Genomic DNA, 14,205 nt, shown 5'->3' with positions numbered 1-14,205 from the left:
ATGGCGAGATTTGTTTATTCGCTTGCCACACCATCTAGTTTTTCCCGCTTTTGTTTGCCTTTCCTGCCATTTGCCCGCTTTCCTTGGCCATTACCAATGCCATTGCCGTTCGGTTGATCTGCGGAAATGGGAAAATGCGAGAGATGGGCCGAAAGAAATGGCTAATGCGAGAGAACTAAATGTTAGGGAAACAGTTCGCACCACATCTGAGCTGCAATAAAAGGTTCAATAAAAGTCCACAAAAAGTTTGCTATACTTAGGCATTATTTTGTTAAATTAAATTCAGTCAACTAAACAGTCGACGGTCTCGACCATTACATACCCGTTACCCAGCTAAATGGAGTGCGAGGGAGATGGAGATATGCATGCAGCAAATCGACTGTTTCCGAGATTGCACACTTTACTTGCATTTAACTTTTTAATTAAGGGTCCGACTTGAACAATTTCTTGCATGGAAGGCTAAATAAAAAGTATAAGCTACAAAAAATATTCCACTACTGTATACTCTCAAGTATAAGTGCCTTTAATTACCCTTCCAAAATGACCATCCCCAGCACGGCATTAAATTTTGTTCCAATTAAGTTTGGCTAATGCCTTTCCATTGACACTCAGCGGAAGCAAATGGAAGTATAACGTAATGGCTTAATTAATATTATTAACGAACACCACTCGCTGTTCGCCAATGACCTTCAAATTAATGTTTTGGCAAGCGATAATCATAACAGCCCGGAGTGCCACGCCCCACGCTTACACCTCCCATTGGCACGCATCAAATTGAGCGACAACGAATTCTAAGCGAAACTTTCACCGTGCCGCCAAATTATGAGTTTACACGCAACTACGGGGAAATGTGTGCGTGGGGCCTTGAAAGTTTTCACTTGGCACCATATTTTCCCTTCACGTCCATCCCCCGAGAAATGGGTGCGGTTTTTCGTGCACCGAGAAAAAATCGTGATCATTTTTAAAATTCTGTCTATAAAAAGCAAACAGCTTATCTTTTAAAATATTTAATTTAGTTGTATACCAAAAAGAAACCGAAATTCAATGCTTAAAAATAAAATATTCTAAGACAACAGCTATATTGAAAAGCGATTGACAAAAAGATACAATTTGCATGTGTTGTTATGTGTACTTCAAGAGTATTTTATCTCAGTGTTTTCCCACCGAAAGGGCACGACTTCTAGGAAGAACTTGATTTGACTGGCGTCGAGACAAATCACGTTGACTGGCCCAACATGACAGCTGCCCCAGGACCTAGGACCTCCTCTCCTGGCCCCGCAATCCTTGTCTGCTGCCAAGGCAAAGCGATGATAAATGAACCCGCTGAAAGTGACACTGATTTTTGGTCAGCTGCACTTGATTTCCAGTCGAAGGGTGCACACGTTGCGTATGAGTAATGTCCTCGTTGTCAGCTTTTCTCTCGACACTCGCCGCATTTTCCCAACACCCATTTGATTTCCGCACCGCGTGTGGCTGTCGCATTATTGACAATTTTATTAGGCCATTTTTGTTTGCCTGTTTACAACGCTGCCCGCACAAAGTAAACTCGCTAATTTCATAACATATGCCATCACATTTGAATTTCTATGGGTTTGGGGCGTGGTTGTGTTTTGTGCTTGACGATGTGTTTGTTGATGGAACGTTGACAGCATTCATGTGTGGCATAAAAACGACATTAGAGCCTGGGGAATAAAAAGCGAGTGTTGGCCTGCAGTCCTTGATCGTTTGTCATCAATACTTATTACCATATTTGCGGCTATTGAATACATAATTGCTAATTTGACTCTGTTGAAAATACAAATTATTAAGAAGTGTTTGTGGATATCTGTGGCTTTAAAATACTTTGGTATACTTTTGAAAAGCATTCTTTATTTGGTTTTTAGATATTTTATGTATTTATGGGGAACTTCAAACCATAAATTGGAAAGTAATTGTAATTGTAATTTAAAATGTTTAATTTTATTTCATGTTATTTACTTTAATCGATTAAAGTGATGAAGGCTTTTCTTCTTATCAATTTCGAACAGGAATTGCTATTTTAACGGCTGAACATTTGCACGCATTACACTTGAAATAAACATTTCCCTTGACTTTCTGCCCGTCTCCACTACATTTCTTTCCCTATTTCTGCATAATTTTACCATTTTCGGTTTTTGGAGAGTGAAAAATCCATTTATGCAATGCACGCAAGTGGCACTATGCAAATTCCAGGCCACCAGAGCCTTGCAAGGGCGAAAAAAGCATTGATTACACTTGAAGAGTCAGATGCGAAAATTTGCATATTTTTTTGTACAGGAAATATAGAGAATCGGTAAATCAGGCCAAATGGAAGGGGAGGTGAAGATATTGAATGGAGGGGCGTGTCGGGGTTGGGATATATATTCTAAGTTCAATATTGAATCGGAAGCCGAGATTTCGTTGGCCTTAGATGTCTTCCATTTAAATGTAACTTCAAGTTTGTATTTATTGGGAATTCGCTTGTAGGATTTATTCTTTCGTATTTAAAGTTCTAGGAATTGAAAACAAATATTTTCAACAAACCTTCAACAACATTTGCTTTTCCCCAAAAAGTTCAAAGTTCAGACGCGTGCTGAACGAGAACATGACTGACAATTCCGGAGGGAAAAGCGGAAAAATCAACAGTTTGCCATTTTCCACCTCCCTTTTGCACTGCGGAAATACCAAAATTAAGACATAGCATTTAAGCCCAAGATATTTTCTCAGCCTCCTAATATTTGGGAGCGTTGAAGATGATAATTGCGGAGGCGGCAGTCACTAAAATATTGAGAACGCTCCATTGAACAAGTCCTCCTTAATCAAACGCAATGAGCTGCTCCGGTCGAATCTCAAGTCCAAACTTGGCCAAGACCTCCATTTAGCCACTCCCGCCACTCCAATCCGGACAAAGAGCTCTTAAAATTCGATGAGCAGAGCTAATCGCCTTCGCTGTTGGTTCAGTTGAGCTCACTCAATGGTCAGTTGTTTTTGCTATTTGAGCAGTTATATTCGAACCGAAAACAAATCAATAAATGTGTAATTACAGGAACTTGATTTTGGGCAAATGGTCGATAGCCAGGCATCAAGGAAAAGGAGGGAAATCAAACACGCAAAGGCGTGTCTCAGCTTTTCTTGAAGGCCATTGAATTAGAAGGACCTTATTTACTTTAGTATGATTTTCCTAACTTTCTCAAAGATTAGACACCACAACAATCCGATATCTTTGCTTTGTCGTACTGAAAATAAATGCAATAATTTGAATATTATTTTTCTCTATTCTGTGGCCGTGTTCGGTAACTAATATCTTGCCTGACAACTTCTCTAACCGAATCCGCTTGGAAAACTAACTCCGAGAGGGAAAACTTTGAGATACGAGTATGCAAACAATATTTCCGACTTGCAGCTCAACTTACCATGTTGTTACTTTGTTTTCTCCTGTCTTAGTCTAACCCAAACTATCCGTTTTCCATTCCAGCAAACCAACTGTGACGTGCTCTTAGATGAAAGGAACGTGCGATGCAATTGAATCCAAGCAGACAAACTGAAACGCACTACTGGATTGTAAGTATCCCCTCACAGTAGACCTTGAACCTTAGTGTGTCTTATGATAATTTTAACAACTTGACAACTCCTTGCGGTTGAAATTATCGAGGCATAAAAATGGCAGGCCAAAAAGTCAAAGTCGTTGCCAAAAAATAGTTAGGCGGAGCAAAGTGGCCACAAATGCTAAATGAAATGGTGGAAGAGCTGATGTGGATGTGGCATTGTCTCTGAATTGGCAGGCTGCCAGGCTGGCAGGAAGCTCCATTTGGTGGCAGGATGAGCCCAAGAGCCCGAGACAAAGGATGCCTTCGAGTGTGTGTCCTGGCAATAGAATTTTATTGCTCCAAAATTGTTTGGAAAATGGCGAATTGCCGGAAAATGTGCGCCTCTCTTTTCAATTCTTATTTTCTCAATCTCTATTGAAAGGGTTAAAGCTGAGTCCCTTTGATTGAAGGACTATTTCTATTTTACCATGTAAAACAATACCTACTATTTGATGCCCTTGATTATTTAATTGAAAAGTATATCCAGCTTATATAAACTAATCATATATCAAAAAGTTAAAGCTCAATCAGAGTGTAATTTATCAAAATGACCAAATAATGGAGGGATATCTTTTTCGCAGCATCCAAGGTATCTTCCCCGCTTCCTGGCGATGCAACTTTCATGAGCCATCCAGACATTTTATCAATAAATCATTCGTGACCCCAAGCCCCAATGAATCGACAGATTCCAGCACACACATTCTGATTTCTATTGACTCGTGTCTGGACTGACATTCTTTGGCCTCGTCTCTGACCCGAAATGCCAACTGCAATTGACATTTCTGGCTGCAAAATTGATGATCCGCCTCCGAATCTGGGTCCGACTTGTCCGCCTGTCCATAAAATTAAAAAGATTATTTTCGCAAATGAATTGTAACATCCTCATACTTCTTCTATAAAGCGTGAAAACAGAAATACACAATTTGATTACAAAATCCGAGCAGGCGTGGCCTTGTCTGTCGGAAAAAGATTGAAAAGTTGGTGGGAAAAATCTAATGAACCTTTTACAAAGATGTCAAGTTCTTCACTGAACTTTACTTGAGGAAAAGCCAAATTGGTAAAGTTTTGGGGGTAGGGCAAAGACCTTTTTGCCAGAACTGAAAAACGATTTGTGAAGGGACAGCTGATAAGAAATAATTTATTAATTTAGTGTTTAGGCAATGAAAAGAGAAATCTATTGAATATTTAAATTTTAAGAACCATTTAATTAGGCCAGTTTTGAAGATATCCGTGAGGATTAGAAAAATAATGAAAAGGAGCGGAAAAAGGTCAGGAAAATTCACAGACTGTTGGGTATAATCATTTATTTATTTATCACACACTGTAGCTTGATATTGATTATAGATTTTAATATTTTATTTGTCGTTCTTATTAAAATATAATTAAATGTTCTTTAATTTCCTCTCTTTACAGACCCTTTTTTGGTGTGCCTTAGGTGGTTTGATATTGGGTGGAATTGTTGTCATTTCATACTGGATAAGACGATGCAGGTATGTATTTAACCCTAGACTAGGCTGTACCGATTTTCCCCCATGTGAATTCTCAAAAATATGAATATGAAAATTTCTGCTGAAATATGCGTTGGCAAAAGCGCGGCCGGAAAACTCTTCAATCCAATTAGTCCGTCGAAAATGGCCTGTGCCTGGTTTTCGCTCTGTATCTTTGCATTTTGTTTTCGTTAAAAAATTTCAAATTGAGGAGGGGACCATACTAATCCCCTCTACACGTGACGCCCCTCGCAAAGCGGAGACAACGTGAACGGGCCAACGACCACAGCGAATACACGTGGGGATTTTCACCAGCCCCTGCGGAAAAACTGGGCTGTTCGGTTGGCTTTTCCAGTGCAGCGCCAAATAGAATAGAGCGAGACAGCCCGTCCTCTATGAGCTTGTGGTGACATTAGAAAAGACGCAAAATTGCCAGTTGGCCGAGCAGAACAACTGAATAATTCAGCCCGGCAATTGGACGGACCGACGACTGTTTGAGCAATTAAGTTAATGATGCAAGGCCACTGGAAATGGGCCTGGCCAGGCCTGGGGCTCTTTATCTCCCCCCCGCCCCCTCGGAAAATGGGTGAAAATTGGGCTGGGGCCTAGCTTTTCTACCCAACAATGACGCAGTTGACTTTCGGCATTTTAGAGGGCGGTGACCAGTGGGTCTCCATGTCCCCTTCTCATTCCCATTCCAGGATCCATTACGATTCTTGGCGCCACTTCGTCCGGACAGACAGTGAAAAATATATGCCATAAATATACAGTGGAGCTTCAAAAAAGCTTCAAGCCGTCTAAAACACAATAAGCTTACAAGTCAGGGAAAGAAATGTTTTTCCTTGGTGTAGGAGTATATGAATAAGGTTGTTTTATTTGTGTTATATTCGAATTTTTGCAGAACTAAGAATGACATAGGAACTATAGGTTATACAGTACGTTATTATTATATAATATTATATTATAACATTAAATAATAAAGTTATAATTCAGTACCAGAGTATACAGATCTTTAAGAACAGTGGATAATGCAAATTTAATGATATTTTTTTTGTATTTCTTAAAAGTATTCGACTTTTTTGAAGTTGTATACATTATCTGGTCGCAAGAAAGAAACAAAATATCATAATGGAACGTTGACCTGTAGATGTCAGACTGTAAGATATAAATTTGTATTAAAGGACACGCAGCAACAACGCACTATAAGGACATCTGACCGCGCCATTCCATTTTCCATTTTCATTTTTATTTCCATTCGGCTCCTCCTCTATTTTCATGTTGGCTTCACGCGAGGCCGGCGCGTAAAAAGTTTTTCAATTTCCATATGGAGCGATCAAAGGCAAACCCGCAAACAAACAAACTGTAATATTTGCATACAACCGAATGTCCTGGGAGTAATGGAAGATTGGGAGTGGGAGTGGGCGGGTAATGGGAGTGGGTGGTGGTGCTGGTCAGAGCGAAGGTAAACAGTCGTTGAGCGGGTCATGATTAATGTGTCACGAAGTGGGCAACATCACGACTATTTGCCCCAAGCACACACCACACATATTTTTAATGGCAGACATGGCACAGTGGGAAATGACCAGTTAACCAAGGGTGATAAAAAGTTTATGGGTAAGGGAAATATTATCTGGAAACTATTACTTAATTTTTATGGGCAAGGGAAATATTATCTGGAAACGATTACTTAATTTTTAATGAGGTGAAAGCTTAGAAAAAGTAAAAGAATTGAAAGAAATTGAAAAAAGAAAAGAAAAAATTATAGAATTGGTTCCTAATTAAGCAAAGGGATATAAGTAAATATACAGGACTTTTGAGTTAATAGTTCAGTAATGTTTTTTGTGTAACAATCGATGCTGTCTAAAATGTCTTTATACGATATTTAATGCGCAGAGAGTGAGAAATTTTATTTACTTTGCTAGAAGACATACGACTTTCCCAAAGCAGTGAAGTCGTTGAATTCTATTATGCCTTTTATTTCTTAATATTATTTTTTCAAAATTTATTATATGAAATAGAAAATATATATATCCAAAACTATACCCGATAGCTTCATTTCTTTTTTATGCATAGGTCTAAGTAATTTATAGTAGGTAAAATTAACCTTCCTTAATGTTACCCTTAAGTGCGAACTAAGCCCAATTTTCCCTAGCGCCTAACCTTAGTAAATTATAATGGCATTACAGAAACAATTAACCATTAAGTACTCCCTAGCAAAACCCCACTCAACCTGACCTTGCCCTTCTTGATCCCGTAATTCCATCCTTATCGCTGGTCCCACGGTAAATTATCCATACATTGTTAGCCCATTGTCAAGAAAAACAAACTGGCATGCCAAGTTCAAATGGGATTCGATGGTTGGGACGAGGTTGGCCCTTTCGGCTGGCCAAGGGAGAGCAAATAAGAATGGAATTCATTCCACAGACGGGGAACATTCTTGGCGAATGCCAAGCGGACGACGCTAGGGCCATGAGTCAGTTGGAAATTGTCATAAAAATTAAAAATCAATTTTTATAATCCAGTTAGAAGGGGAAAACGCATAGTCGAAAGCGAGACAGACAGACAGAGCGAATGAGAGGGCCAATCGACCGACGGACCTACGAGTCAGCCGCAAATACGACCACAAACATGAGGCGATATGGACACGCAAACACTCTAAGCCACTCACCCACAATCACTGGTAGTACCAACTTACGGGTATATATATATATATACACCTAGATATAGGTATACGAAAAACACACCTCAGTCCGACTGGAATGAAGAAAATTCATACTTTTCGCCCCAAGCGAAACGATATTCGAATCGCACCTTCATTAACGGACGACCCGAGCACCGTGTTGGCCGCGTTTCCGTGGCTTAAATATCCAACCAAGTTCGCCTAAATTTCGGCGCGTCAGCGAGTGAAACTACTTTGAGAACTTGTTGTAAACTTTGAAAAGTTAATTCTGGTGTTCCCCCAAGAATTCTAATCCATTACATGGCACTCGGCCGTCAACTCGTTGCCAAACTTTGTGACACCCCCGAAACTATTTAAAAATTGATTAAAATTTGTCTGACCCAATCAACAATGAGTGCAACCATAATGAAGCCGAAGAGGTCGTGGAAAGTGCTGATCTAGGGCGGAGGAGCCCCGAATCGTCGAAACCAGGTGCCACTCCGCTCATCATCCCCATCATCATCATCATTTTTAATGTGCAATTCTATTTTGGTCCCTGCAACTTTTGGTGGCAGATTAAATGAGGTTGGGCGGCTTGTAATGACGAAAGTAATGGTTTTGTTCTGTACAGCAAATGGATGAGGTTTTCTCAGCGGATTCATCAAGCTTAAGCGGGAAAATGAAAAAGACCTTAAAAAGGAAGATGTTCTAGAGACTGTAATACTTGAAAGCCTTTTTGAGTTAAACCGTTTGTTTTAAACTGAGTTGTATCTTAAAAGTGAAATTACAAAAATATCTACCCACAGCAGCATACAAGACTTAAATTAATTGTAACTTGAAATTTCGGTACTGGGCAAATGATAAATGGTTGACAACAAAACATGAAGAAATTAAGAAATTCTTCATGAAACCCCTCAAATTGCGCAGAATAAAGAATGTTTCCCGCGGAAGCTTCCCCCAACGTCTTAATCATTTTGTTTTGGAAGCCCACATAATTCCCAAAAAAATAATTAGTAATTGTCTAAGGGCACGGAAAACATTTGTCAGCTATTTTTAACTCTATGCGTGAGTAATGTCTTGCGATTAAGCTCTTTCCAAAGGCGATTCAATTAAAGTGCCGAGAATTAATGTCTGAAACATCGAACTAAGCCCCATATTGATTAATGATATCTGTTTCCATTCGTAGACCTCTTATTCCTGCCTGCATCGCGTTTCTTACTGCCATTTACCGAAATTGACAATTTAATTTGCAGTGAACAAACCAGTGACTGACAGAATAATGCAATAATCAAAGTGAGGGATAAGCCAGAACTAAACTCACATATCGTGATTGTAAATGTGAATATGAATACCAATTTGACACCCAGACAGGTGGAAAGGGGTAGGGAAAGGTGCGGGCTTGCTCTAGAGCACACCTGAAAGCCAAAAGAAAATAAAACGAACCACTTACAGCGCTCCCAAAAGGAAAATCAATAAAGTGTCTTGAAAGTAAAAGGCAGAAGCGAACTTTGAGCATTTGTGTGCTGTCCCTGATTAGATAAATGGCCCGAGGAGGGGTTGTCGGCAGGGGGCAGAGACAAATACGATTAAATCGGCCCACAATGCATGCAAAAAACACAATTTAAAATTAGAATTAGACAATTAGACAAATAGGCCGCCGCGGGGGTGTCGGAAAAAGTGGAAAAGTGCGGGAAACACGTGCAAAAAATAAGGCTGCCTCAAACATTTGTATACCTAGATTCTATACAGAGAGCTCAATGTCACGCAGTGCACACACATGAAATGAAAGCGCCACTTGAGGGTAAAAAGGCGCGACACACGGGGCGTATGATTTATTTAAGCGACTATTAAAGTCCTTCCCATTGTTTTGGCCGCTGTTGCCGGCGCAGAAGTGGTTGCTTTTATTGCTGCTGTGGTTTACTTTTCATCGTGTGAAGGACATTCCTTGAACTGCAACGCATTCGTTTTTGTTAAAATAACTTCAAAAGTTGTGCATGCCGAAGGGGCGTGTTCTTTTTAATTAACAAAGCAGCAGCCACAGAAGTGAGTGAAGTGCGACGGTATCTGAAATTGAAATCGGATCCACAGTGTCTGCGTCAGATATTTTAATTGCTGCTCTGGCTAAAACAGAGCAGACACTTGAAAAACAGTAAAGCCTCCATAATTGAAAGAGTCAACTTTATGGCATTTTTTCCACAATTAATTGAGTTGGAAATTTGACAAATGTCAGGAAACGGTGGTCCCTAATTGTTTCATTCAATCATTTTACTGTCCGCTAGTTAACCTCTGTATTTATTTCGTAATTAAAAGGGTACACAGAGAAAAAATGTAGAAGGATGAGGATCATTTAGATGAGTATAGTATTTATTCTTTGTAGACACGGGTGTATCTCTTTGATCTCTTTTTCTTTTTCTGACATTTTCAAATATTGCCATCGCACTCTTACCCAGAGTAATTTTAGGCGCTAAGTCTCTATTATCTCTCATTTTTGATTTTATTGAGTTTTTGAGGAGAGAAAAATTATACTTAATAACCAATCGAATATAAATTGATCCTTACGTGTTTTTTTCTGTGTAAGGGGAGTAAACACCGAAATAATTAAAAATTATGCCAGCAATTTTTAAATTAAAATTGACGAAAATTACAATTTAAAAAATTGACTTATTACTCTAAAATAAACTGGACAATTTTGTATAACATTTTTAAAAGCAAAATGATAATTTATAAAAGTAGTTTAAACATTCTGTTTACTGTGTGAATCCGGCGAAAACCAATTAAATACAGAATAATCACCATCAAACGCTGCCAAAAAAATTAAACGTTTGTCCAATCGAAACAGGGAAAATCAATTTAATTATGTAGATACAAGTCTGCAAATTGAAATCGAACGGGGTCAAGTTGATTTCACCCTCATCGCAATTCATTAAATGCTGTTCTCCCACTGATTTCCCACCATTCACCCCCGCAAAACGTAAGAATCGAATTGAAAACTAAATTTCTGTAAACATCGAACCCTGGATTTAGGTGTCTTGCATTTTTGGACTGTAGCGAAGTTTGCCTAAGAGATCGCAGTCGGTAGGTAAATTTGCTTTCGTTGCATCAGCAAGTCAAGTTATCGAGCGAAGCAAATTAGCCAGCAAATTGAGAGCAAATCAAATCACCAGAGCAAAGCTAAAAAAAACCCACAACCTTTACACAAGCAAACGAATTATGATTTTCCTAACTTCAATTGGCTGATAAGATATATACACTCCACCAACGCTGAAATTTGTTATATTATTCCTTTGAGTTTCACGCAATTCTTTTATGCAAATTTCCTAAAATTAGATTACGCTTTAATACAAATTGGCTGTAAATTAGTTTAGTTGAATTGATAAATTGGCCTATGCCCTAAAGCATGCTTTATCCTTCATTTGATTATCCTTTTCCTTCCGTTTCACAAGAACACATTGAAATAGAAACAAAGAACTTGGCTAAGTTCGTTATCAAAATGCTTTTGTGATTGTCTTTTTCAGCAATAATTAAACCCAAGTTAATTTACACTCTTTGAACGAATGTTGAGCAAGTGCAACTGCCGGGGTCATAGAAATAGCTTATATAGCTTATGATTTCCCATGTTACTTTCCACGAAGCGCTTCTGTTTTTTCTTTTTTTTTCATTTCGTTGCTGTGCTAAGTCCTCGTTTTGGGATTGATAAATTTTTAAATCGTTCTACCGCATATTTCTTTCCATTTCTCCGTGGCCACTCAACTTTTGTTCGAAACTCCCCCACCAAAAAAAACCACCAAACACTTGCAAACACCACAGGACACTTGCAGCGAGATCAACGACCCGGCAGCGCCGCATCCGGAGCCGGAGCTCATCATCAGCTGCCACCGGGATCAGCGGGATCAGTGCCATCGGAATAATCTCCAGGGCGAAGGCAAAGTCATCACCCGATCACAATCATCGGCGTCGACCGCGCCGCGTGCTCCAGTGCATCAACTGAAGCAGCAGCAATCTCTGCCCACGCCTTTAACCCAGCAGCCCGGCCACAATCCGCACCACAACCACAATCCCCAGGCCCCCAAGTCCGTCTCCATTCTGGTCTATAAGACCCTGAACACGGTCTTTAAGAGCAGCCGCAAGATCATCGTTCGTGTGTGTGAGGTGGCCAGCGCCAAGAAGTCCTTCACCATGTTCAAGTTCAACAAGGCCGCCCAGCAGCAGCGGATCGATAACCGGAACAGTTCCGTCACAGGACACGATCCCTTCGTCCGACCACCCGTGCCCGAAAAGTGAGTGCTCCGAGGTTCTGAAAGTTAGGAACTCCAAGGTGGAGAAGGGTTATAAGTGTTTGAAAAGCTAAATACAAGTAAATATGTTGACTGGTATACTCAAGCAAAGAAATATTTAATCCAAATCTTTAAAAACACGTTGAATTTAATATGATTTATTTTAAAAAGTTATCATTTTGTTATTCTATTAAAACAAAGGTTCAGCATTCTAACCTTGCAAAATATTTGGTAATGTCATTATTATGATCCATTTTAAAGTAGTTCACATTATATATCCAAAATATTTTTAAAAATTTAATATTAATTTTATAATAATATTGTTCGATTTTAAAACAATACACCTTTACCAAGTCTTAAATACATTTATAAAAGTTATAAGAGGAACCAAACATCTTATCGACCTCTTAAAAGAAAACACTTTTTACTTGGAATTTCCAATGATTGCCAATGTATTTGTCTCTCAATATGATATGCAACCGATAACCGATAACCAATATCGAACGCGATAGGAAAGTGAGGAACATTATGAAGAAGCTGCACAAGGCGAACGGCCTGAAACGCTCCAACTCGGCGATCGAGTTCGATGTCTCGGCCCTGACAGCTGCCAATCGCCGCCAGATCTACAGTAGGTGAGTACCCGATCGGCCCACCATATGTACCTATATATAGGACTTTTGCAATGTGCAATTTTGCAAGAATTGCAAGCAAAAACCAGCACAGTGCACAGGTACCTCGAGTTATGATTTAGTTCGTTGAACCTTTTTTAGTTACACTCCGTGAAGCTTCTTTGAGAAACCGAGAGATAAGAAGAGAACACACACTTATCGCTGTATCTTTTCGTACATTCTTTTTTGCCAAAAACCCACCGAACCAAACCAACCAACCAAAAAACACCCACCGCAACCACCATTGTGTACCCTTCTATTTGCAGCAATCGGTCGGCGAGCTCGGAGCAAGATAACTCAGATCTATCCGAGCACTCGGAAAAATCGCCGCTGGTTAGCGCGAGGTTAGACAATCTAGCTAGGCTCTTCTTTAGCAAGTCGATGCCAGCGGAAGCCGGAAGTAGAGATACCATAGATTCAGTACTGACAACAAGGTTGCATTTACTACTCTACTCTATACTATACTAAACTTATCTATTTTGTATTTAGCTTGTACTGTATACTTACACTTGAAATTCAGCATCCGAGCCTCAATAGTGTACAGATTTCAATGCCAAGTTTTTTTCTTTTGCTTGTCGAATTTAGTTTTTCGTTTTACTTGATTTTTTCGTTCCAGCTCTACAGCACTTTGCATGCCAGAAATGAATAGAAATAAAATCTGAAATGCTTTTAATGTTTGCCACACGTAGAAAAAAACAAGACACCAAAGCAATTCATTTTATTCGAACTTATTTTGATGTACCACACATGCACAATTTTATACATAGAGATAACACAAGTAATGCCGAGGAAAACCATCTGAAGAGTCTAATGTTCTCAAGAGGTTTGAAAGGCGGCCACAAAAAATAATTAACTTGAAAGCTTTTGTGGGCAATGATTTTTGTAAATCAGACAAAAAAAATGTATACCTACTACTTTCCCTCAACATTAAACAGACACTTTTTCCCGCTCGCCAAATATTTTGGCAAACTTTATTTGGAAAGTTTTCTCATTTCAAATGAAAAGCCAAAGGCAGTGCCAACGTCAAAGTATTAAGCGCGATGATAGAATGCATTTCCCGACCAACTAAACCCCCCCTTCTGGTTTTTCTTTTGTTCCAAAGGCAGGTGAAAGTTTGCCAAGGTGAAAATTCCTCAAATTAGATGCCCAGGCACACCATACAAAAATTGCAAATTAAATTATCAACTCGGCAAAAGTTTGCTCAAAAAGGGCGAAAAATTGATTCGACTGTGTGTGTGAGTGAGTATCTGTGAGGCCACCACCCCCCATGCCCTCCCCCCTCCCCGCAATTCTACGTGCTGAGGCGTATGATGAATGTGCAAGCGAGCGTGAGCATCTGTTCGTGTGTGTAAGTGTCTGTCGGTGTGAGTGTGTGTGTTTGTATCTGTGTGTGCCCCTAACGAGCAGGTGAATATGCATGTGTGAGTGCCGCAAAGTATGCAATAAAAAATTTCACACACGAGCACGTTAATTACGCGCGGCATTCGAACTTCAGTTGAGTTTCTATATTTTGACTCTAGGTATCTGGATGTA

At 39.5% G+C, this 14,205-nt stretch overlaps 1 protein-coding gene across 17 annotated transcripts in view; it reads left to right on the top strand.

The window, feature by feature from the left end:
* The window catches only part of Slob (Slowpoke binding protein), a 38,990-nt gene that overhangs the window by 10,637 nt on the left and 14,148 nt on the right, over window positions 1–14,205 (top strand). For 3 of the 17 annotated variants that reach the window (XM_070997303.1, XM_070997306.1, XM_070997302.1), the window contains exons 1-4: window positions 4,998–5,074; window positions 11,538–12,007; window positions 12,517–12,636; window positions 12,939–13,106. In XM_070997303.1, the coding sequence (XP_070853404.1) occupies window positions 5,069–5,074; window positions 11,538–12,007; window positions 12,517–12,636; window positions 12,939–13,106 (764 nt within the window). In that variant the 5' untranslated portion in view covers window positions 4,998–5,068. Of the gene's footprint in view, window positions 1–3,472; window positions 3,559–4,997; window positions 5,075–7,876; window positions 8,223–10,754; window positions 10,810–11,537; window positions 12,008–12,516; window positions 12,637–12,938; window positions 13,107–14,205 lie in introns of those variants that run through there. The other 14 variants (XM_070997310.1, XM_070997308.1, XM_070997349.1 and 11 more) reach the window with 12 other exon arrangements.

The sequence above is a fragment of the Drosophila suzukii genome, chromosome 2L (genome assembly GCF_043229965.1).
Source record: "Drosophila suzukii chromosome 2L, CBGP_Dsuzu_IsoJpt1.0, whole genome shotgun sequence".
Classification (NCBI taxonomy): Eukaryota; Metazoa; Arthropoda; class Insecta; order Diptera; family Drosophilidae; genus Drosophila; species Drosophila suzukii.
The sequence above is the reverse complement of the archived record's forward strand: the minus strand, read 5'-3'. Positions and strand labels throughout refer to the sequence as shown.